Below are 23,692 nucleotides of genomic sequence, written 5' to 3'. Positions count from 1 at the left end.
AATAAATAAATAAATAAATAAATAAATAAATAAATAAATAAATAAATAAATAAGCGAACCAATAAATAAATGAATGAATGAATAAATAAATAAATAATAAATGAGCTAGAGAGATGGCTCAGTGGTTAAGGGCATCAGCTGCTCTCCAGAGGACCAGGATCTAATGCCGAGCACCAACACACAGTGGCTCACAACCATCTATGACTCCAGTTCCGGGGAATCAGATGCCTCTTCTGACTTTGGCAGGAACCTGGCACATGCATGATGCACACACTACACACAGACAAAACATGTAAAACAAATACATCTATCTTTAATTCAAGGAACCAGCAAACGTGTAAAGTACGCAGATGAAGCCACTCGGGATTTCCGTGAGGAAAAAAAAAAAAAAGATTGTTGCTGGCAGAAGTGAGGATCCATGCTTCTCTTGCTCTGGTACTTAAAAAGTCAATGTATAGCTGGAGATGGTGGCATAGGCCTGTGATCCCGGCCCTCTGGAGGCTGAGGCAGTCGGACCCTGAATTTAAGGCTAGCCTGGGTTATACAGTGAGTTCAAAGGCCAGGCTACATAGAGGGACCTTAGCTTCCCAAACAAGCTCCCACAAGTGAAGTTTATTTGTTATTCTCTTATCCGCGTTGGTGTATGCACATGTATGTACACACGTGTGGGGGGCTGAGGTTGGCATCAAGCTGCTCTACCACCCTTCATCTTATTTTCTGAGTTGGGGTCTTTCAACCAGGTCTTTGAATCTGGCGCGTGAGGTTTCAGATAGGCTGGCTGGCAAGTGGGCTGCCTGTCTCTGGAGCTTTACACTGGGGTCCAGGCACGCGCCACCACGCTTGGCATTTCCGTGGGTGCTAGAGATCCAAACTCATGTCCTTATCTCACAGCAAGCACCTTACTCATGGAGTCCCCTCCGAAACCCCTCATTTCTACCTTTTAGTGAAATCTAGGGCTGGGGAGATGGCTCGGTGGTTAAGAGCGCTTGCTCTCACAGAGGACCAGAGTCTGCGGTACCCCTGCTGGGTGGCACACAATCATAATTCAAGCTCCAGGAGATAGGCAGTTTCTGTCTTCTGGCGGTGCCTGAACTCCTGTACACACACACACACACACACACACACACCCTTAATTTAAAACATTTCATTTTATTTAAATTTTATTTTTTAATTTATTTTATGTGTGCAGTTGTTTTGCCCGCATGCATGTCTGTGCACCATGTTTATGCCTGATTCACACAGAGACCAAAGAGGGCATCAGATCCCCGGGGACTGGAGTTATAGAGTGTTTGAAATGCTGTGTGGGTGCTGGGAATTGAACCCAGGTCCGTGGAAAAGCAGCTAGTGGTCTTAACCACCAAGCCACCATTCCAGGTTTCACAATAAATCTTAAGGGAAAAAAAAGTTTGCCAAAGCTCAGAGTTGTGGCAAACACCCGAAATCCCAGCCCTTGGAAGGTGAAGGCGAGAAGATCTTGAATTTTAGGTTGGTCTGTGCTTTATATAGTATCTCAAAAAGCAAAATAGCCTAGCATTTTGTTTTGCTCACTGACACCCACACTGTCCCTTACCTTTTTTTTTTTTTTTTTTTTGGTTGGTTGGTTGGTTGGTTGGTTTTTTTGAGATACAGGGTTTCTCTGTGTAACCCTAACTGTCCTGGAACTTACTTTGTAGAGCAGGCTGGCCTCAAACTACAGAGATCTGCCTGCCTCTACCTCCACTATGAGGTAGAGGATCAGAAGTGTGTGCCACCACTGCCTGGCTGTCCCTTAACTTAGTTTTGACATGTTCTTAGTTTTTGAGAAAGACCAGATACCATTCTGGTTGGTTGCTCTCCATCTTGGTCTGTCTTAGTCTATGAACCCCTTCTTCTTGCTTTTGGGGTGTGGGATGCTCCTAACTTGAGTCTGTCTGAAGCATGCCTCTGTCATAAGTCCCTAGGAAATTGCAATCCTACATCTCCAAGCACCTTCCAGATCTGTTGACCTGTCTTCCTGTCGTTAGTCCTCCACAGCCCCCAAACCCCTGCCTGCCGTGCCCTTAGACCACCCAGAGCCCAAACACATCCACCGGGGGGACACAGGAAGGACTCATTGAATCTGGACAGAAGCACCACCGTGAACACACCTGTGGTTCTCAAAGAGGAACTGAGGGGGGCACGACCCCGAGGGACCCGGGGGAATCACCATGCCAGGGCAGCAGGGCCTTAGTGGGAGGTCCTGGGTGCCACCGATTCAAGCCCCTCCCCTCTTCTTGACTGTGGGGGAAAGTTTCAGGGAAGTGGAGGAGGCGAGAAGCCACAAGCATAGAAGACACTCTACCTATAAAGTCACTTTAGAGTGCTGTCCCATAGAAACCCTCTCCTCATGGATCTCGGCAGCTTTTTTTCTCCCTGCTGGGGCTAAGTCCGCTGTGGCTCCTCCTTCCTTCCACCTGCGTCCCCCACCTAGCTTGTCTGTCCCTTCTCTTTAGCACCAGTGGGAGGCGTGCACTGTGGGCTTTTCCTCTCCCTAGAAGGTGGAAGGAAGGACAATTTCCTCCTCTTCTGGCCTTAGCTGGGAAAAGGGCCTCCCAGACACAGGGCCCACAGACAAGTGCCCTGCCTTTGCTAGGGTTCCAGCTTTGGCCTTGGCAACGCAGCCGGTTGCTAGACTTCAGCTTCCTCATTTCTACCTTGGGACAGGAAAAAAAAATGTCCTCGTAGGGTCAGGGTATTATGGCATAAGACGATGCCAGTGACAGCCACGAACGAGGGAGGGAAGTCCTGTGGAGAGAGCAGCCTCAGAATGGGTTTGTGGTTGGAACCTCACAGCCTAACACACAACATACTCCTCTCTGGCTGAGGCTAGGCTCTTGGGCTGCTCACCCTATGTGTTGGTGGTGACCTGAACCGTACCTTTACACCATTGTCGGCCTGTTTATTCTCACACTAGAGTAGGGCTTGGCCAAGTCTGGCCTGGCTGTCTTCATTGAGACAGTCTCCTTCACAGGTAGCCCAGACTGGCCTTGAGCTCTCTGTGCAGGTCAAGATGATGTTGGACTTCCCTGCCTTCCAGTGTCCCCCTTCGGAGGGCTGGGATCACAGACCTGGGCCACCATCCCTGCTTCCTGTGTCTGTGAAGCTAGACCCTCAGTGGTCTCGGTCTGAGCAATAGCTTTGCCCACCACCTTGGGTGGCTTTTAAATCTGGGTGAGCTTCACTCTCGCACCCTATAAGTGTGAGTGACCACGAGCCACTGTGAAGACCACTCAAGGAAAGACACCCAACGGCACCCTCTGGCGTAGGTGCTGCTGCTGAATTTAAGAAGCAAACAGGCATGTGTGTGAGGCAGGCTGGGAACCCACAGGCTGCATTTGGAGGCGTTGAAGACTCCGAGATTCAGGAAGCCATGCTAATCACACAAAGCAGGGAAGGAGGCTTGGGCCTGTCACAAGATTCAGCGCCTTCCGCTCCCGCCGCCCACTCCCTGCTGCCTTGACCCTGCGACAGTGTGAAAGACTGCTGAGGAGACTTGGTCTTATCTGTAAGATACGCTGTCCATCTCTCTGCAGAAAGCCTTCTGTGTTTCCTGCCTTAGGGGCTTTTCACAGTCACTTGTGGTTCAAGCAGAAGCCCTTCTAGTCCTTGGTGAGAAGCCAACCAGGGAGGTGGAGCCGGTGTCCAGGAGGGTGGGGACAAAAAGCTTCTGCTAGCTGAGGCCTGCTCGGACAGAGGCTTCAGAGTTATTGGACTAGAAATGGATCACAGGCCATGAGCACCCCCGGTGTCTGGGAGCCACGCCTGGTCCCTGGAGAGTTTTGGGGAAGAGGTTACAGGGGAGATTGCTAACAGTCAACATTAAGGACAAAGTTTTAAGTTTTATCAAAGAATCTGGGCCTCCAGACTCCAGGGGAACAGGGAGGCTGGGCCTGGCAGAGAATCACCAACCTCAGGACAAAAGACATCTTTTGTTGGAGGCAGAGTATCAGTGAAGCTCTATATGTGACCTGCGAGCCAGTTCCCAGGATGAGGTTCAGAGAGCCTATAGTATGTGACTCCCTCAGAATCAACACCAGGCACCCTGGGCTCATTCAGTAAGAGGAATGGGAGCAGAAGGGTTGAGGACGTGGCTCAGCCTTTAAAGAGCTCACTGCAAGCATGAGGACCTTCCGTCCCCAGAGCCCACAGGGGAAAAGTCGGCATGGTAATCCCAGCGCAGTCAGGGGGACACAGGAGGATCCCTGGGGCTTACCGGCCAGCTGGATTATCTGAGTGAGTGAATAGTGAGTTCTAGGTCCAGTGAGACACTGGCTCTAAAAAGAACATGGTAACTGAAGGAAACACTGACATCAATCTCTCTCGATTCCACAAGCACACCCACACAAATAAACAACACAGGGACACTGCGGTGAGGAGGTGGCCGTTTTGGCAGCTGAAGTAAGGAAAGGGGAAGTGTGACCTCACCAGCAGAGATCCCACACAGGGCCCATACAGACTAGGGAGCCACAGCTCCTGCAGAACTGGGGCGCCCCCAGACTTCCTGAACCTTTCACCAGCCCTTCTTCTGCTCAGTCTTGGCTCTCGTGGCTACATGTCACATCTCCCTTGAGGCAGATTCCTAGTCTGGGGAAGGTGCTGGGGGCACCCTTCCCTCATTGCTAACCTACAGCATGAGCAGAGTGGTCAAGCAAGCTCTCCACCAACACTGTTCACCAAGCTCAGTGCAACCCCAACCACTGTCCCCTGGCTGTGCCCTTCCCACGAGCCTGAGGGTGACATTCCTGGACCTGCACTGCCCAGAAGAGAAAGCTGATGTCCGGAGAAGTGAAGTCATTTGCCCAAAGTCATAGAGGGTCAAGAGTTAGGATTCAACAGGAGCCTCTAGCCCAGGCTCTCCCACCTCATCACCTCTCTTCCCCCAAGCGAGTGTGACCTCCATGGAGGCAGAGCCTTGGCCTCCTAGGTCCAGTGTCTTTCACTGACTGTATCTGACAGCGGTCGCCTCACTCCACCTCAAAGATTTTCCTTCTATAAAACAAGGGCTTCGGGTTGCCCAGGTGAGCCATAAGACCTTAGTCTCCTGGGGTCCTTTTCAAATCCCCGTTCTGCTATGGATGGCCTGGTAGTTAGAGTAGACCAGGAACCCAAAATGCCCGTACTCAAGCCAGTGTCCTCAAGCGATGTCCCTGGGAACTTCAGGGGAATGGTGTGCGGTCTCCCTCTGCCAAGCGGGCAATATGGGAGCATTTACCACAGACATTGAATGGTGGGCATCTAATGAAGGAAACTTTGAAAGGCCCTTGGAGCAGAGCCCAGCCGCAGAGAAAATATGTGTGCTGTGGGGTTCTGTTCTCTAGGCACAAGTGGACCTTTCTCTACTTCAGCTGTGATTGCCTACTGGAGGCAAAAGATCTGGCCTGCTGCCAATCCCTTCGTGTGGGTGGTGTCATTAGAACCTCACCTGACATTCCAACCATCCTTCCCTCCTGCCCCCCTCCTGCCCATCCCTGCACACCATCCTGCCCAGCTGCTGGTAGTCTAAGGAGCTGCCTGAGCGAATGGGAGTGGAAAGTCAACTAGGGATGGCAATGATGTCACTAGCTCTGAGCAGTTGTCACTCACTCTGCTGGGGTGGGCTTTTGGATGATGCAGTCACCCAAGCCACTCATGTTCCTACAGACAACCCCAATAAACTCATCCGCTCACTAAGCTGGACTGGAAGGAAGTTTTCTTTGGTCTAGAGTGGCTTTCTTTTTCAGGGGTGAATAGAAATGGACTCGCCAGAAAAAGTCGCCTAAGGTTTTGGGTTTTAACTACTGTGTTGAAGCGTGAGGAAAACCCTGTTTCAGGAGGACCAGCCTTGAGTATTGCTGTGACCCTTGCTCCTAGTCTGACATCCATCCCCCTGGCTCAGACAGCTCCCCCTTAGCTCCAGGGGGAAGAGTTGTGGTTAGAATCTAAACTAAAATAACAAAGCATGGCTACTCACAGTCATTTGCCAGCAGCTGGGTCCCCGAAGCTTGTAGAGTTCTGGCCTGGCTATTTCGTGTTCAGATCCGAGGACTCAGCTAGGTTCCCCACCTAGGTCCTGAGAGCTGCAGCTCAAGCCTGGTTTTTCATGCTTTGACACTTTCGCAAATGAGCGAGTGTGAGGAGGTCTGGTCTTCCGTTCCTTGTTACCACTTCCCTCCTGGGTCCCTGGTGCCACAGTGTTCTTGCCCTGCAGTTAAGTTCTCTCTTCCTAGAAACTCTGGCCATTGTAGGGCCTAGGCGTAGGCCCTGGATTCCGGAGACTTGGGTTCTAATCCAGCCCAGGTATATGATATCCCACAATTCACTTGACCTAGGTAAAGTTTAGTACATGCCAGGCTGCACGTGGGCCTCCTCCCCCTAGCCCAGAGCTTTGAAATGCAAATACCTACAGGTGCTGGCAGATTACATGAATGAGTGGTGGCTGCTTGTTCTGGTTTCATTCTGTGGCTGTGACAAGTTCCACCATCAAAAGCAAGTCAAGAAACTGGGCATGAGCTGGGTGCTGTGGCGCACACCTGTGATCCCAGCACTCACGGAGGCAGAGGCAGGCGGATCTCTGTGAGTTCAAGGCCAGCCTGATCTACATAGCAAGTACCAGGACACCGTTGTCTCCGAGTCTTGAGACCCCGAAAGACCACCACCAGGAGTTGAGTCCGTTGCAAAACACATGAGGATCTTTTTATTACAAGCTACAGCTTGGGCTCACACATCCTCACCCGAAGCGGTTGAGGGCCGGGAACCTCAAGCTCAGGTTAGTTGGGTGATTTAAAGATTCCAGTCCCTCCCAGAGCGCCCGAAGCAGGGGGATTCTGGCCTGGCAAGCATCCATTGGTGGAAACACAAAAGGGGATGCTCCATTTTGAACTGATTGGCTATTGGAAGGCCCACAAACCATTAATGGTCTAGCTTCCCTTGTTCGGCTGCCCTAGGGGAGAGGCGTCGGTTTCCTAACAACTGTATCTCCGGGGGCAGGAAAGAACGCAGTAAGGCTAGTTCTTCCCCGCAGGTGAAGACACGTCTCTACCTGGCTGGCCTTCATTCAGGCTTGTGCTTTAAACTTTAAACCAATACCCCAAATTGGTCTCTCAGCATGAGTGTTTTGCCTGAGTGTGTGTGTGTGTGTGTGTGTGTGTGTGTGTGTGTGTGTGTACACCGTGTGTGTCTGGTGACCTCAAAGATCAGAAGAGGGCTTTGGATCTCTTGGGACTGGAGTTTTAGCCAATTGCAAGCAGCCCTGTGGGTGCTGGGATTTGAACCTGGGAAGAGTAGCCATTGCTCTTAACCACTGAGTCAATTTTCCACCCCCCTCCTCCTTTTAAGATGTAGGTCCCAGGGACTGACTTCAGGTCCCCATGCTTGCAAAGCAAACACCCCGTGGATTGGTCTCAACCCAGGCGTGTTTCTAATGTCCAGTTACATTTTCACAGCCATCCTCAGAGGAAGTCTCTGACTAGAATCTTCTGGGCCCCACAGCTATGGAGCTGAGTGTGATGACACCCTCATCTGTCCCGCCTATGAGCACCACATGAAATCTTCTCTGTAGGAGGGGTGGTCTGGGCCAGGGCTTCTTCAGGAGGGAGATTATTTTTGTGCTGTGGGTAAAGTTGCCAGATCCGGCATGTGAGAATATAGCAGCAGTGTTTCCCGACATGCATGTACCTACTTACCTGGCAGGGGAGACACCGTGACCACGAGGGTGGTTTTCCCGGGGCGAGGCTTATCCATTGCACTCCGGATATGCAATTTCCCCAAAACGCGTGTGAAACTTGACTGCATAATTGGTGGTAGCGCCAGGGATGTCGCTCAGTGGAAGAGCACTTTCCCAGCAGGCGATCGGCCTTAGCTTCCATCTCCAGGCCTGGAACAAACTGTTTTTTATTTAAAATGGGGAGCTAATGGGATGTTGACTGGGTGATTTGAGGGACGGCCTTGTTGGGGTGAGGGAGCATAGTTGGCTGGCACACCAGCCTGGGAATTCTACTGCCATCTAGTGGGTAGATGCTGGGAAGCATGGAGCATCCAGTGAAGAGGACCATGTTCTTGTCCTGAATCTGACCTGTTTGGGGCAACCGCCACCCTCCCCGCCCACCCACCCCCGGCCGTAGGGAGGGGCAGCTTTGATAAGGAGACACCCTTGGCCTTGGGAGGGGGGAGGTGGCTTCAGCTCTTGCTCCTCTTCCAAGAACAGAGAATTGACATCGAGGAACGGGGAGAGAGTTCAGCTCCTCCAAAATGAGAACAAAGATCAGAAAATCAAGGTGTAGCCCTCCAGTAGCCTGTGTTCCGCTTCTGGGGAATCACGGAAGCAACTGTAGACGCCAGAGGTGAAGTGGGTAAGATCTTCGGGAGTCCTGACTCCCGGACTTCTGGAGGGTGTCCCCACGGTAAAGAAGAATGAGCTGTCTCCCAACACCTAGCTACGTCTACTGCCCCTCAGGGTGTGTGATGGTGGTTAAATGCGTGCACGAGTGAGTGAAGGAAGGGATAGCGAAAGCAAGGAAACATTGCCAAGGTAGGGAGAATAACTCAGAGTTGAGTTCTCTCTCTTTTTAAAAAGATTTATTTTAGTGCTGATGTGTGTGTGTGCACAGGCATGCAGTACTTGAGGAGGCCAGAAGAGGGCCTTACATCTCCTGGAACTGGAGTTAACAGGTGGTTGTGAGCCGCCATGTGCATGCTGGGAAATGAAGTTAGGCCCCCCGGAGGAGCAGCCAGCTCTCTTAACTGCTGAGTCATCACTCCAGCCCACCCCCACGTTCCACCCCGCCTTGAGTTCTCTCCTGTGTGGCAAACCGCTTCCTCCATCTGGCCTCAATTTACCCATTCCTGGAATGAGGAAGTTGGAGAGAAAAGGTATCTCTGAGACTCCCCACACACCTAAATCACCCAGGGTCCTGTCAAACATACTGCTGGCCCTGTCCGCAGACTCTGAGTCAGTCTTTTCTGGCTGGCGGTGGGGCAAAAATCAACGGTGCTTAGGCAGCTCCCGAGTGAGGTGCCGCTGCTGGCCTTGAGCCCATCTCAGGCCCATGTGGTCACTACGGGATCTCCCCTTCGGATCCTGTCTGGCCACCTGGGTGCACTCAGAACACATGTCCTCCCATCCCTATGACACCTGTCCGTTAGGGACCCCGGGCTTCCTCGGTGCCAGCCTTGCCAGCCCTCGTCCTGTGAGATGCTGCCACCTACTGGCTGTGTCTGAGCAGCGTTGGAGAGAACTGGCTCCACGGAGTTGTTCTCGGATCTCCACACAAATACACGCTCACACAATAACAATAAATGTCTTAATGCAAAAATACAAAGAAAGAAAACAAGCGCTAAACAGCAGAGAGAAGGGTAAATGCCAGGTAGGCACAGACGATCGTGGATAGCCTCTCTCTGACCAGACTCCAGGTGGGCTCCTTGTATTTACAGTTAAAGCTCAGGCCTTGGCGCCGCTCTGCCCCGTCCAAATATGAGCAAAGAGGACATGGTGGTACATGCTTGTAATCCCAGCCCTGGGGTGGCTGAGGCTGGAGGATAGTGTTGGGTTTGAAGTCAGCCAAGGTTGCAGAGTGAGCCCCTGTCTCAAACAAAGAAGCCTGGGTGTTGCTGGAGAGGTGGCTCAGCTGCTAAGAGCACTGGCCGCTCTTCCAGAGGTCCTGAGTTCAGTTCCCAGCAACCACACGGTGGCTCACAACCATCTATAATGAGATCTGGTGCCCTCTTCTGGCATGTAGGCGTACATGCAGACAGAACATTGTGTACAGAATAAATAATCTTAAAAAACAAAAACCCTGGGGGTCCCTCCCATGGAGTTCCTTCCACTCTCAGGTCATCTGTCTTCCTTACTTTTTCTTAATTTAGATGAACTCTGCTAAAAAAAAAAATCCTACTAAGTCGTGGTCCCCCAATATTTGGCTACTTGCCATTTGGAATGGCTTTGGCTCCCCCCTCTGATGTGAAAACCCCTGGCCTGCCACTGAGCAAGATACTTGACCTTGGATGTCTGCTCTTATGAATTTTGCATCTAAGGACCCTTAGCTCGGCTTCTAGGCTTTGTCTGAAACCTGCCTTTGGTCCTCAGTGTAAATAGGGTTGAACCCCACTACTCCCTCTCACAATGGTATTCAAGGAAGTCGTCATCGTCATAGCCAGGTGCCATGGCATCTGCTTATACTCCCAACTTCTAGAGGCTGATGCAGGGGGTCCAGGGGTCCAAGCCAGGGCCCAAGAGAGATAGATCACAGAGTAAAGACCCTTGCTGTGCAAAACTGATGATCTGAGGTCCATCCCCAGAAACCCCTCCACAGAGCTGTCCTCTGACTTCCACCTGTGCCCTGTGTGTTCCTTTCCCCACACAAATATACACGGATAATTAATAAATACATTTATTTATTAAAATGTTTAAGGCCAGGGCCAGCCTGGGCTCTTTTTCCCCCACCCCACCTTGAGACAGGGTTTCTCTGTGTAGCCTTGGCTGTCCTGAACTCACTATGTAGACCAGGCTGGCCTCAAATTCACAGTGATTCACCTGCCTCTGCCTCCCAGAGCGCTGGGACTACAGGTGTCCCAGCACACCCAGCTAAGCTCTTTTAGAGAGAGAGAGAGAGAGAGAGAGAGAGAGAGAGAGATAGTGTATGAGAGAGACAGAGACAGAAAGAAACATCCTGAGAGCTAGACCTGGTGTACACGTTCAAACCCAGCACTGGAGAGGCAAAGACAGGCAGATCTTTGTGAGTTCGAGGCCAGTCTGATCTACATAGTGAGTTCCAGGACAAAAGAAGAGGCAGGGGGACAAACCACCTGGACAAAGTGTAGGCAGAGCCCCAAGTCCTATGCAATTGGGTTTTAAAAATATACTTAATCATGCATGTGTATGAGCGCTTTGTCTTCATACACATCAGAAGAGGGCATCAGATCTCGTTACAGATGGTTGTAGGCCAGCTTATGGGTGCTGGGAATTGAACTCAGGGCCTCTAAGAAGAGCTGCCAGTGCTCTTAGCCACTGAGCCATCTCTCCAGCTCATCCAATGCAATTGTTAAAGAAGTGGGTGAGAGGGAGGCGATTCCTGCTACTACACTGTCTAGGACAGAGGTAACCAAGCAACAGCAGGGGTGGTGGCCATGGGTTTACTCTCAACAGATGTCAGACCATCTAAGGTGAGGCACTCCAGACCCACAGCTGGCTGGAGAGGCCCTGGGGAGGCTCACCTTGGACTTCCCAGGAAAGGAAGTAGAAGGAACCATCATGTAGTTTTTCCACCGTAGGCTTCAGAAGTACACTCTTATCCTTTACTGTTCCCCCCTCACACCACGGTGAGCCTTTCAAGCAGGCCTCAGCCTTCGGTCTGGGGACTCAGGCCTGCACTGGTCGATGCTAGCTGAGTACCCTGCTGAGGCTCTTCATCGCCCACTGCTGGTCTCCAGGGTCCGGTCTTCTTCGTGTCCGTCCAGCCAGAATCTGCCTCGCCCCTGGTGTCTCTTCTGGTGGTTTTCTACCCACTGCTCCTCAGCTGTAAGTTACATCTTGGAGATGCTGTTAGCTCTCCACGCAAACGCCATACTTTTCTGCCCCTCCCTCTTTCCCTACCTTCCTTGGAGTGAGACATGCCCCTTGGCCTAGTTCCTGCACCTGTACCTTTGTCTGCAGTCTCCCCTGAACAGTCTTCTTACAGAGTTTACAAATAATGTGCCGCAATTTTATCTTTCGGTTTTTTTTAATTTTTAAGACTTTATTTTCACTGTTACATATTATTATTTGTTGTTGTTGCGGAAGGAAGCATGCGCATGACCTATAACGAGTCTGGAGAACAGAGGACAACGCTGTAGAGTCGGATCTCTCCTTCTGTCTTTTACGTAGGTTCTGGGGATTGAACTCAGAAGCAAGTGATTTTATTCACTTCTTGCTAACTCAGGTTTTGTTTTGCTTTGTTTGAAGCTAGGGTTCCACACAGAAGCCCAGATTAGTCTTCTAATCTCATCAGTCCTCCTGTCTCAAGTGCTAGGACTCACAGGTGTGTATCCTGCCGGTCCAGACAGGCGCTCAGGAAGTTGTCTTGAACTCAGTCTGTAGCCCAGCCAACAGCTGGAACTTGGAATCCTTTGGCCTCAGCTTCTTCTAAACAGCTGTGATGCCAGGCCCACACCATCAGGCACATGACGAAGGAAGAGAGGAGCTGGTGAGCTAGCTCCCTGGTAAGAGTACTTCCGACCCTGGATCCCTGCAAGTGCTGGGCATGGCTGATGCCCACCTGCGACCCCAGCACTGGCTGCGGGCCGGGCAGCACAGGGAGCAGACAGGAAGATGACCCGCCTTGCTAGCCAGCCAGCCTGGGTCTGTGGGGGGGGAGGTGGGAGAGGAAAGCAAGCTCTGTGTTCAGTGACAGCTGTCTCAAGGGAACTAAACAGAAAGTGATAGAGCAGGACACCTGGCGTCTTTCTGTCACACACGTGCATACACACATGCCGGGAGCCAAAGCTATTTACTGGAGCCAAAGCCAATTAATGAGCCAAAGCCATTTAGTGGAGCCAGTGCCAATTAGTGGAAAAGTTACCAACAGCCACACTAGGACCCTAGGTCATGGGTGATAGATTTATGTGAGAACACCTGCTCGTCAGTCTTGGAGCATCCTTGAGATATCTTAAGGAAACATTCTTGAGGTATCTTGCAGGAGGTATCTCAAACCATAAAGCACTCTGGCTATCTTCTGCAGCAGTAAATAAGCCTTCCCTCTTTTTCTGCCTTCTCCCTATAGAGTTGTGCAAAAATTTCTAATAAACGAGGCTTTGATCAGACAAACAGACTTAGCCTCATTCTTTGTGTCTCTTTGTCTTACTTCATTCTTTCCACCACCACCCCCTTTTTAGGAACCCGTTGAAGTCCCGAAGGTCGGGACATACACGGACACACACATACACACACATACACACACACACACACATACACACACACACATTACAGGGCCTGTGCCTGAATGAAAATGAGGACATGACCACTCCTACATACAGTTTCTCTGTCCTGTGTGGCTTTAAGTGATTAAAGCATCGTGAGCCTCAGGCCTCCTCCCTCCTCTTCTTCTTCCTTCTTCTTTTCAACCTCCTCATCCTCTTCTCTTCCCACTCTTCTCCTCCTCGTTGCTGGGGTTACAGGCGCACACCACCATGCTCAGCTTCCAGCTCGCTCTTTTTCTTTGTTAATTTTTTTTTTGGATGTGTTTATTCTGTTTTATGTGGTGTGTTTTGTCTTCATGTCTGTGTGTGTATCAGAGGCATGCCTGATGTCCACAGAGGTCAGCAGAAGGCGCCAGCTCTCCTGGAACTGGAGTTACAGATAGTCAGGACACACCACGTATCTGGGTGCTGGGAACTGAGTTCAGGTCCTCTGGAAGAGCAGCAGGTACTCAACACTCAGGAGGCGGAGGCAGGCAGATCTGAGTCCAGGACAGCCAGGGCTACACAGAGAAACCCTGTGTCAAAAAACTAAAACAAAACAAAACAGCACTGCAGGACCCAGGTTTGGTTCCCCAAACATACATGGCTCACAGCCATTAATAACTCCCATTTCAAGGTGTCTGACGGCCTCGGCGGGTACCATACATGCATGTTGTACAATCCTACATGCAGGCAAAATACATAAATAAAGTGAAGACATCTTTGTTCTTAAGTGTTTGCTGCTCTTGTTGATGCCAAGTTCAGTTCTCAGCATCCAAACCATACTCACAACCAACCACCTATAAAACTGTAGCTCCAGGAGATCCCACACCATCTTCTAGAGAGTTGGCCAAGGTGGTCACAAAAGGAGGAAAAGGAGAAGCATCGACTGCTCAGGCTTCTGTCAGACACTCCCAGGCCCGCTCTTCAGGGTCACAGTCTGCAGGGGAGGGCAGGCAGGCCGGGCTGCTTGAAAGCTGAACTCCCTCAGGACCAGAGACTAGGCAGAGCAGGCTGTGTGCCACGTGACCCAGAAACTCCAGGGGAGTGTGGGGTGTTCTAGGGCAGCTGCCCATGAGAGAACCCATCAAGAAAATACTCACACGAAGGGAGAGTCTTTGCTGTGTTCTCACAGATCATAGGTACCCGATCTTCTTTTTCTACACTGGGGAGCAAATTCTAGAATCCAAATGTTGGGTTGGGGGTGGAAGCCGAGAAAACTCACTTCAGAGACAGAAGCTTAAAATGCAAGCTTTATTTTCTGCTCAGGCAGGGAGGCGGCCAGTTCAGGATCTGAACTGTGTCCCCAAAGGAAGGACTGTACATTTTTAGAGGATGGGAACAGGAGCCGGATGAGCTGTTGCATTGACCAATCATATTTTGACACAAGGGGTCGAGCAAGGAAGTAAACGTGGGTGATTGGGCCTTTCCAGGTCATCTGGTTTCATGACCTTTGACTCAGCTTTTGCAGTCACCTCCTCTCTTGGACCTTGGCCTGGAATTTAGAATGATAGGAGAAGAAAGGAGAGGGCAAGCTTTAAGTCAAGACCGGGCAACATATTTACAACTTGTGTGCCTCCATTTAGATAACAGATAATGACAACTTCCCTCTTTCTGGCCTTTACTGATTAACAGACAAACATGAAACACCTGAAGAAACAGGATAACAGCTGGGTTTCAGGACCTGGGAATATGAACTCATTTTTGACCTTGCCAGCAACATAGAACTTGTTTCTGAGATGGCAGGACTGTCTCCAGAAAACCAAGCAGCATTTGTCAATTTCATTGGCCTAGTGCTAGCTGACTGCAGCAGAGAGAGAGAGAGAACTCGTTCTCAGGCCCTCAGAAGGTGGCTGAGGCGCTGCATCCTGGAGGACAGGGATTGGTTCCCGTTCCTGGGATGCTGAGGCAGCCACTCCCACAGGGAGAACACAACGCACTGTTTTCTTGTCTTGCTTTTGTTCTTTGAGCTGCTGTTGTGTTGTTGGTTTATTTATTAGATTTTATTTTATTTCCTGTGTTGGGGCAGGATCTCATGTAGCCCGGACTAGTCTTACTCGCCATGTGGTCAAGGATAAATGTGAATGTGAACACGGCAAGGCAGGAATGTGGAAGTCACAGGACAACTTGTGGGAGTCGGTTCTCTCCTTCTGACATGTGGGTCCCGAGGACCAAATCCAGGCTGTGAAGCTTAGCACCAAACTCCCTCACTCACTGAACCATCTTTTCTGGTCATGATCTTGAACCCAGCTGCCGGGATCAAAGGCCTGTGCCACCATGCGGGGCTGAGGACGGAACCAAAGCTTTGTGCATGCTTGGCAAGCACCCCATCAACATCCTCATGAAAACATCCTCAGTCTGTTTTCTTCCTCCTTCCTTTTTTTGAGACAAGGTGGTCTCAAACCTGACACGTGGCTGAGGAAGCCTCCTCTCCCTGCCTCTGTGTCTCAAGTACTGAGATTGTAGGTTTGCGTTACCACTCTGGGTTCTTTTATTTTGCCTTTTGAGACAGGGTCCCACTCTGTATTCTAGGTCAGACTCGAACTCACCATCTTGCTGCCTGTGACTGTGTTAGGACCACGGGTGTGCTACACCAGACCCAGCCTAGCATTCTTACTGAGTTCAACTCGGGAGGGAAGAAGGAAGGGGGCACTCTGAGTCACATCTGAGGGGAGGCGAGAAAATCGCTTCTAAGTTCATCTAAGTCTGGGCTATACAGAGAGTTCCAGGTCAGCCTGTGTCAGAGCGAGACTCTGCCTCCAAAAAGAACGAAAAAATGAAAATGGAGGGTTTGTAAGCCTACACTGATAGTCCCTACATGTGTGAGGTGAAGGTGGGAGGATTAAGAGTTAAAGGTCATCCTCAGCTACATCTCCAGTTCAAGCCCAGCTTGAGGGTCACATGGTGGGATCCTGTCCCAAAAGACAATAAGCAAAATGAATCAAAACTGTAGAGAGGTTGGGATGTTGCAAGTCCCAAGACAAGTTATCTTCGGACACTCTCAGACCTCCTCATAGGCATTTTACTGTCCTCCTCTACACCTGACCTAACAGCTTTGCTACCACTCGGTAACCTCTTTTCATCAGATAGCTTCGGTGGCCTCCGAAGAAGTTTCCTGCCTACCTGAAGTCTCCCCTAAGGGATCTAAAAAGAGCCCCGAGTCGTGACTTCCTTTGCTCTGTTACTGTAAAAATGGCAGGAAACCGCTTCCATGTGGGAAGGTGGAATTTGGGGCTACCCCAGACATGCTCACTTGTATTTGGTTCCAGCATAAACTCGCTTATCCCTGTTGAGGTGAAAATTGTGGTTTTGTGGCAACACGTTCATAAAATGAGCTACCCAAGCCTCTGGGCACCAAGTTCGCTGGAGGAGGCTGCCCTACCCTCCTGAAACCTGCCTGGCAGTGATGAACAGTCCAATGGAAACCTTATGCCTCTCAGGCTGACTGTGAGGTCTGCCAAGACTGTGACCCTCTCAGATACTCTCAATTCTTTGTTTAGTTTATGATTAAAAAATTTTAACTGCCTTTTATTTACTTAACATGGGAGCGGTGCATGGGTGGAAATCTGAGGACAACCTTTGGGAGTTCTCTGCTTACACCACGTAGGTCACAGGGACCAGCTTGTCCAGCTTGGCAGCAAATACTCTTACCCGTTGAGACATGGCATCAGCCCTAGTTTCCAGTTCTGTCTCTGATTATAACAAGAGCCTGGAAAACCCCAGGTGGGTGCTTTCTTTGCTCTCTCTAATCTAAGACTGCCCAGCCTTGAATACAAAAAATAAAATCCCATAAAAAAAAATAGCCTGAGCCAGAAGCAGTGGCTAATGCCCATAATTCCATCGCTCAGGAGGCAGAGGCAGGCGGATCTCTGTGAGTTTGAGGCCAGCCTGGTCTACAAAGCAATTTTAGGACAGCCAAGGCTACATAAAGAAACTGTGTTGAAAACAAACAAATAAAATAGCCTGGTGTGGCGCCCATCCTCTAAGGGGCGGAGGTAGGAGGACCACCTACAGATTTGAGGCAGCTTAAGCTATCTCTAAGACTGCTGTGTATGTGGGTTGGAGTCCAGAGGGACACCTGCTGAGATTTTCAGATCCTTATATCCCCAAACAAAAAAACGTGACACACAGGTGAGGACAAAAATGGACCCAGTTGTAATGGTCCCAGAACTTGGGAGGCAGAGACAGGCAGCTCCCTGTAAGTTCAAGGCTAGACTACAGTCAGTTCTAGGACTGACACCCAGGGCTATGCAGAGAGACCCCATCTTAAAAATGACATAGGAAATGTAAACAAGAAGTGGAGAGAGTTTTTAAAGAAGAGAAAGGCACTTGGAAGAGCAGAGGTGGGCTAGATAGCCAAGACAGGTCCAAGATTCAAAGGCCTGAGGTCACCTGAATCGATTCATTATAAATCATTTGCGCAGCGTCTGCTCCTGGAGAGCTCCAGAGCTCCAGCATGCTATGTCATTACCCGTGGCCTGTAATCTTACTCATAGGCAGCCCACGCCTGGCCAGGTTTTCCAGTCTTCCTCGGCCAACTGTTTTTCACGGTAACCTGGACATTTCGGTTCTGTGCCTTAGCCCCTAGCAGCTGGGCTAGCATCCCTACAAGCCCATCTTTCCCATTACCTGTAATGTCTCCTCTTGCTCTCCCTCAGGCTCGTGGTGCACACCGGTTTTTGTTTTTGTTTTTCCTATTTCTATTTATTCTTTGGGAATTTCATATTGTACATCACAGTCCCACTCATCTCCTAGTCCCTTCTGATCTGCTCTCTGCCCATGCAACCTTCCTTCCCAAAATAAAATGAAAAAAATAAAACAAAGGGGGCTGGAGAGATGGCTCAGAGGTTAAGAGCACTGGCTGCTTTTCCAGAGGTCCTGAGTTCAATTCCCAGCAACCACATGGTGGCTCACAACCATCTATAATGAGATCTGGCTCCCTCTTCTGATGTGCAGGTTTACATTCAGACAGAACACTGTATACATAATAGATAAATAAATCTTTAAAAAAAAAAAAGCCTCAAGTTCTGTTTCTCTGAAAATCTCATAAATCTAGTGGAATGGTTCATCAAATAGTAGATCATTAAAAAAGAAAATAAAGGAACAAACATCTCATTGTGAAAACTGTAGTGTGTCACAGTGTGTCCCACAGTGTGCCCTTTTGTCCATTCATCTGTACTTATAAATGTTCTTTACAGTGAGTCACTGGTCTGGTCCGAGGCCTCTGGCTTCTGCTACACTGTCAATACTGTCCCCAGGACTCCTCCCAGATACCCTGTTGTCCTGGCCCCTTCACATGCTCCAGCAGTTCATAGATGAGGTAGATGTTGGGGTAGGCCAACTCAAAGCCCTGGATCTGGACCTCTGTGGGAGCTGAGCTGGTCAGCCTGCCACTCTGCTACAGGTGGTGTACACCTTTAATCCCAGTACTCAGGAGGCTGAGGCACTCAGCTCTCTATGAGTTCAAGACCAGCCTGGTCTACAGGGCGAGTACCAGGACAACCAGAGCTGCAGCACTCACTGTTATTGTCCGAATAGAGTATTGAACTCAGAGCCTTGAACATGCTAGGGCAGCAATGTGCCACTGAGCTGTATGTCCGCAGCTCAGAACAGCACATCTGGAGTACACAGGCGGCACCTATAACAGGAAATGACAGACAGACAAAGGCAGAGAAAGGGATGATTAAAAAGTTGGAGCAGTGGGAACACAGCAGGTCTCAGCTGGCTTGGTGGCTCCTGATCACAGCCCCAAGCAGGAGAATCATGATATCCAGGATGGACTGGACCCCAGTGGGAGACCCTCCCTTCAGGAGAGAAGAGAGTCAGGTGGTCCCTGAAGGGAGGTTAGTTCACTTCCTCCCTTGTTTCTTGCTGTTCCTAAGAGTGAAAGTTGCACAATCTGTCAACTAGGCTAAGCTCTTTTTTGTTTTGTTTTGTTTTTTGTTTTTTGAGACCGGGTTTCTCTGTGTAGCCTTGGCTCTCCTGGAGTCGCTTTATGTAGACCAGGCTAGCCTGGAACTCAGATCTGCCTGCTTCTGCCTCCTGAGTACTGGGATTACAGGCGTGTGCCATCACACCCAGCTGCTAGGCTAAGCTTTTTTTTTTTAATTTTAATTTATTATTTTTTAAAGATTTATTTAGCTCAATGCTTCTCTGAATCTAAGGATTTCCGAGGCTCGCCTACCCTCCCCCTCAGCCCATGACCCACCTCCATCCCCCCCGCCGTCCCCGCCCGACCTCGGAGCAGTTTAGTGAGAAGGCGCCTGTGTCTGGCAGAGCCAGTGTGAGAAGAAGAGCCAATCCTACCCCACTCCCGGGATAATCAAGAGTTTTGGCCGGACCTTTGGAGTACACGTCGAGATAGTTTGGAGCCCAGCGAAAAGCACAGACTATGGCGCTGAAGCAGATTAATAAGGAACGTAATGATTTGGCCCGTGACCCTCCAGCACAATGTTGTGCAGGTCCAGTTGGAGATGACATGTTTCATTGGCAAGCCACAACTGTGGGACCTAATGACAGCCCATATCAAGGCGGTTTTATTCTTTTTGACAATTCATTTTCCTACAGACTATCCCTTCAAACCACCTAAGGTTGCATTTACAACATGAATTTATCATCCAAATATTAACAGTGATGGCAGCATTTGCCTTGCTATTCTAAGATCACAGTGGTCTCCTGCTTTAACTATTTCTAAAGTTCTTTTATCCATTTGTTCACCGCTCTGTGATCCAAATCCAGATGACCCCCCCAGTGCCAGAGATTGCACGGATCTATAAAACAGACAGAGATAAGTACAGCAGAGTATCTCGGGAACGGACTCAAAAGTGTGCCATGTGATGCTACCTTAAAGTCAGAATAACCTGCATTATAGCTGGGATGAACGTTAAATTACTGTTCCTTTTTTGATTTTCTTATCCGGCTGCTCCCCTCTCAGACCTCATCTTTTTTAATTTTATTTTTTGTTTACCTCCCTCCATTCATTCACATGCTCATCTGAGAAGACTTAAGTTCTTCCAGCTTTGGACAATAACTGCTTTTAGAAACTGTAAAGTAGTTACAAGAGAACAGTTGCCCAAGATTCAGAAATGTTTTAAAAACTGGAGCATGTGTATTATGTGGCCAACGTCTTCGCTCTAACTTGGTTACGAGACTAAACTGATCCTCACTGCTCTAACCTGCCGAAGAAGCCATCTGAGCGGGAGGGAGGTGGATGCTCAGCTGTCACATCAGAGGAAGCAGCATTACTCTAGCAGCATCCATTCTTGTTCAAGCCTTCCATTGTTAGAGATTGGAGGTTACGTGATATACTTTATGTTCATAACTGATGTGGCTGGAGAACTGGCATTGAATTATAGCATCAGCAGAACAGAAAATGTCATGTATTTTATGCATGTCAATAAAGGAATGACCTGTTTTTGTTCTACAGAGAATGGAAATTGGAAGTCAAACACCCTTTGTATTCCAAAATAGGGTCTCAAAACATTTTGTAATTTTCATTTAAATTGTTAGGAGGCTTGGAGCTATTAGTTAATCTATCTTCCAATACTGTTTAATATAGCACTGAATAAATGATGCGAGTTGTCAATGGATGAGTGATCAGCTAATAGCTCTCCTAGTAATTGATTTATTTTTCTTCAGTAAAGTTGAATAAACCAAAAAAAAAAAAAAAAGATTTATTATACAGCATTCTGCCTGCATGTGTGCCTGTATACTAGATCTCACTATAGATGGTTGTGAGCCACCATGTGGTTGCTGGGAATTGAACTCAGGACCTTTGGAAGAACAACCAGTATTCTTAACCTCTGAGCCATCTCTCCAGCCCCAGCCAAGCTATTTTAATCATATAAAACAATGTAAATTTGCTTATCTATCTATCTATCTATCTATCTATCTATCTATCTATCTATCTATTTATCTTGTGGCAAAATATAGGTGCTTTTTCCACAGGAGCTTAATTTGCAAAGTCTCTTCCGGAACCAAAGCCATGAGGCAGACACAAACATCAGCCTGCTTTAGTCAGTGGAAAATCCCAGATGTTTGTAGCTTCTCAGCTGACAAAACTGGCAGCCATGGAAGATGTTAAGTAAATCAGGAGACCTTATTAGCTCCATGTTTGGTGGAACAAAAAGCCGTCCCATGGGGCATATTGTATAAGAGGCCATATATGGTTTGCGACCTTAAAAACACCTTTAAAAAACGATTTTGATGTTTCAGCAGCTCCCCTTACAGATCCAAGGTCAGAAGAGCAGCCATTATGAACCGTGTCTGCAGAGCAGGGGCTCGGCTTGAACCCTGATGCTGCAGACTTAAGTGGGCACATAATTTTTCTTTTTCTCTCTCTTTTTTGTTTGTTTGTTTGTTTGTTTGTTTGAGACAGGGAACTCCCTCTGTAAATCAGGCTGTCCTCAAACTCACAGAGATCCGAGTGGATCTGCCTCCCAAGTCCTAGGACTAAAGGCATGTAGCACCACCACCCAGCAACACATAATTTCTTTTATCTTTCTTTTTATCTCTGCGTGTATGCGTGCGCACACATGTTCGAGTGTGGGGGCACATGCATGGATGCATGAGGCAGCTAGAGGTAGACACTGAGGATCTTCCTCAGCCATTCTCCACATTATTGTTATTTTGAGATGGGGTCCCTTATGGAATCGGGGGCCCACTGATTGGCCTAGCTGGCCAATGAGCTCCAGGAATCCACCTGTCTCTCCCCTCCTCCATCCTAGCACCGCGGTTGCGTACATGCTTGGCAGAGTCTAGCATTTTATGTGAATTCTAGGGATCTGAATTTAGGTTCTCATGCTTGTGTCTGAAGCACTAACTGTTGGATCCATCTCCAGTCTCCGGAAACATAGTTCCCAGAAGGTGTTTGGCCTTACTGTTTTCTCTGCTGTTGTGGAGATAAAGTCAAGCTGAGGCTCAAGGTACCTGGAGGCAGGAGCTGATGCACAGGCCTTGGAGGAACTCTGCTCACTGGCCTGCTCCTCACGACTTGCTCCGCCTGCTTTTCTATACAACCCAGGCCCACCTGCCCAGGGGTGGCGCTGCCCACAGGAGGCTGGGCCCGCCCATTCAATCATCCATCAAGAAAATGCCCAACAGACTTGCCTGCAGACCAGTCTGAGGGAGGCATTTTCTCAGTTGTGGCTCCCTCCTCCCAGATGACCCTAGCTTGTGTCAAGTTGACAAACTAACCAGCACTTAGCCTATATGCTTATCTCATGACCTAATAACTTCATAGTTGGGAGTTTAAGGGAAATTTATGTAAGGAAATGAAAATGTATACGGATACCCTACCCAGAGCCCAGCATATAATATCGAAGACTGTAAACAGTGGCTGACATAAAATTAGTGTTATATGGTGACAGCATGAAACGCTAATAATCACGAATGGATGTTTATAATACACGGAAGCATGTTCACAATATATTAATGTTTTCAAAAGCATAAATAAGCCAGACTGGGCATGGTGGTGTACACCTGTAACCCCAGCTCTTGGGAAGTGCAAGCAATGAGATAATTCAAGGACGTTCTCAGCTGCAAAGCAAGTTTGAGGCCAGCCGAGGTACACGACAGCCTGTTCAAACAAAAACCTACGACCACAACAAACCGAAGCTAAACGAACCTGGCTGTTTGGGAAATGCTCTCTCATGTGTTGTTGAGAGCTATGTAAGGAACAGGGACTCCACACACACAGCTCCATGGCAAGGGACTGCCAGAGAATAACTCGGGAGCAGTGACTGAACCAGTGAGAAACTGGACTGAAACACTGAGCGCCCATCCCCCAGCTCCCGACTGAGGTCTCGAAGGCCGAGCTCCTCCCTGAGCATCACGAGAGCGGTGGGAGTTTCCCACGAACTTCCTGTGCTCCGTTGGGTAATTAGAATCCAGACGACTGGCGTGGCTGACAATAGACTCGCAAGTTCTCTGGGAACCAGCCCCAGATCCTTCCCCAGGAAAAAAAAATTCAGGGTGTGAGGAAGGAGATGTGGGTTTTCATACCAGTTCGGTAACAACATGAGAGCCCTGCAGCTCACTCTGTCTCTCTCTCTCTCTCTCTGTTCCCCAAACCCCGACCTGGTCTTTCTGTGTGGTGTGTCTTTGAGGGCACATGTGTGCCTGTTGAGGCCAGAAGTTGACACTGGGTATTCTCCTCGATGGCTTATTACACTATTGGCTTACATTATTTATTTCATTTATTCTATGTGCATGTGTATGCCATCGTATGGTGTGGATGTCTGCTCTCTCCTTCCACCGTGCGGGTCCCAGAACTCAGGTCCTCCGCTTGGCAGCAGGGACCTTGACCTGCTAAGCGACTTCACCAGCTCCCCCTCTCCCCCCCTTTTTTTTGGAGGGGTGGGGAACAGGATCGTACTAAGCCTGGCTGGCCCCGAACTCAGAGACTCACCTGCCACCACTTCCCTGAGTGTTGGGATTGCCACTGCTCCCAGCCTTCAATTTACTTTTTGAGATGAGTCCCCTAACTGAATTTGGGGCTCACTGCCTAGTCTCTGCAGCATGTGAGCTCCCAGAATCACCCTTTCTTCACCCCCACAGCAGTCAACTTCCATGTGAGCCCAGAAGTTCTGAACTCAGCTAGGGCCTCAGCTACACCAGACAACACTCTGCCGGTGCCCCCCCCCCCCCCTTTGCAGCTGGTTTACAATGACGATTCCCCTGTAGAAACCTTTCAGGCTGGACCTCCTTAGCGGTGGAAGGGTACTTCTAACTTCCTAGCAATGAGCAGCTTACGTGCTCACTGCAGAGA

General features: G+C 49.3%; 1 protein-coding gene and 2 pseudogenes across 1 annotated transcript in view; 2 read left to right on the top strand and 1 right to left on the bottom strand.

Annotated features, from left to right (window-relative positions):
- Positions 1-7,671: 7,671 nt before the first annotated feature.
- Positions 7,672-7,824, top strand: LOC129680041 (U1 spliceosomal RNA; annotated as a pseudogene).
- Positions 7,825-14,099: 6,275 nt separating this feature from the next.
- The window catches only part of Srsf10 (serine and arginine rich splicing factor 10), a 30,526-nt gene continuing 20,933 nt past the window's right edge, over positions 14,100-23,692 (bottom strand). The window contains exon 6 of the mRNA XM_055611476.1: positions 14,100-14,419. Within this exon, the coding sequence (XP_055467451.1) occupies positions 14,383-14,419 (37 nt within the window). The 3' untranslated portion in view covers positions 14,100-14,382. The remainder of the gene's footprint in view (positions 14,420-23,692) is intronic.
- On the top strand, positions 19,247-19,761 carry LOC129679964 (ubiquitin-conjugating enzyme E2 D3-like; annotated as a pseudogene).

Source organism: Psammomys obesus, unplaced genomic scaffold (genome assembly GCF_907164565.1).
Source record: "Psammomys obesus unplaced genomic scaffold, mPsaObe1.curated_primary_1811, whole genome shotgun sequence".
Classification (NCBI taxonomy): domain Eukaryota; kingdom Metazoa; phylum Chordata; class Mammalia; order Rodentia; family Muridae; genus Psammomys; species Psammomys obesus.
This window is presented reverse-complemented; position numbering and strand designations above follow the sequence as displayed.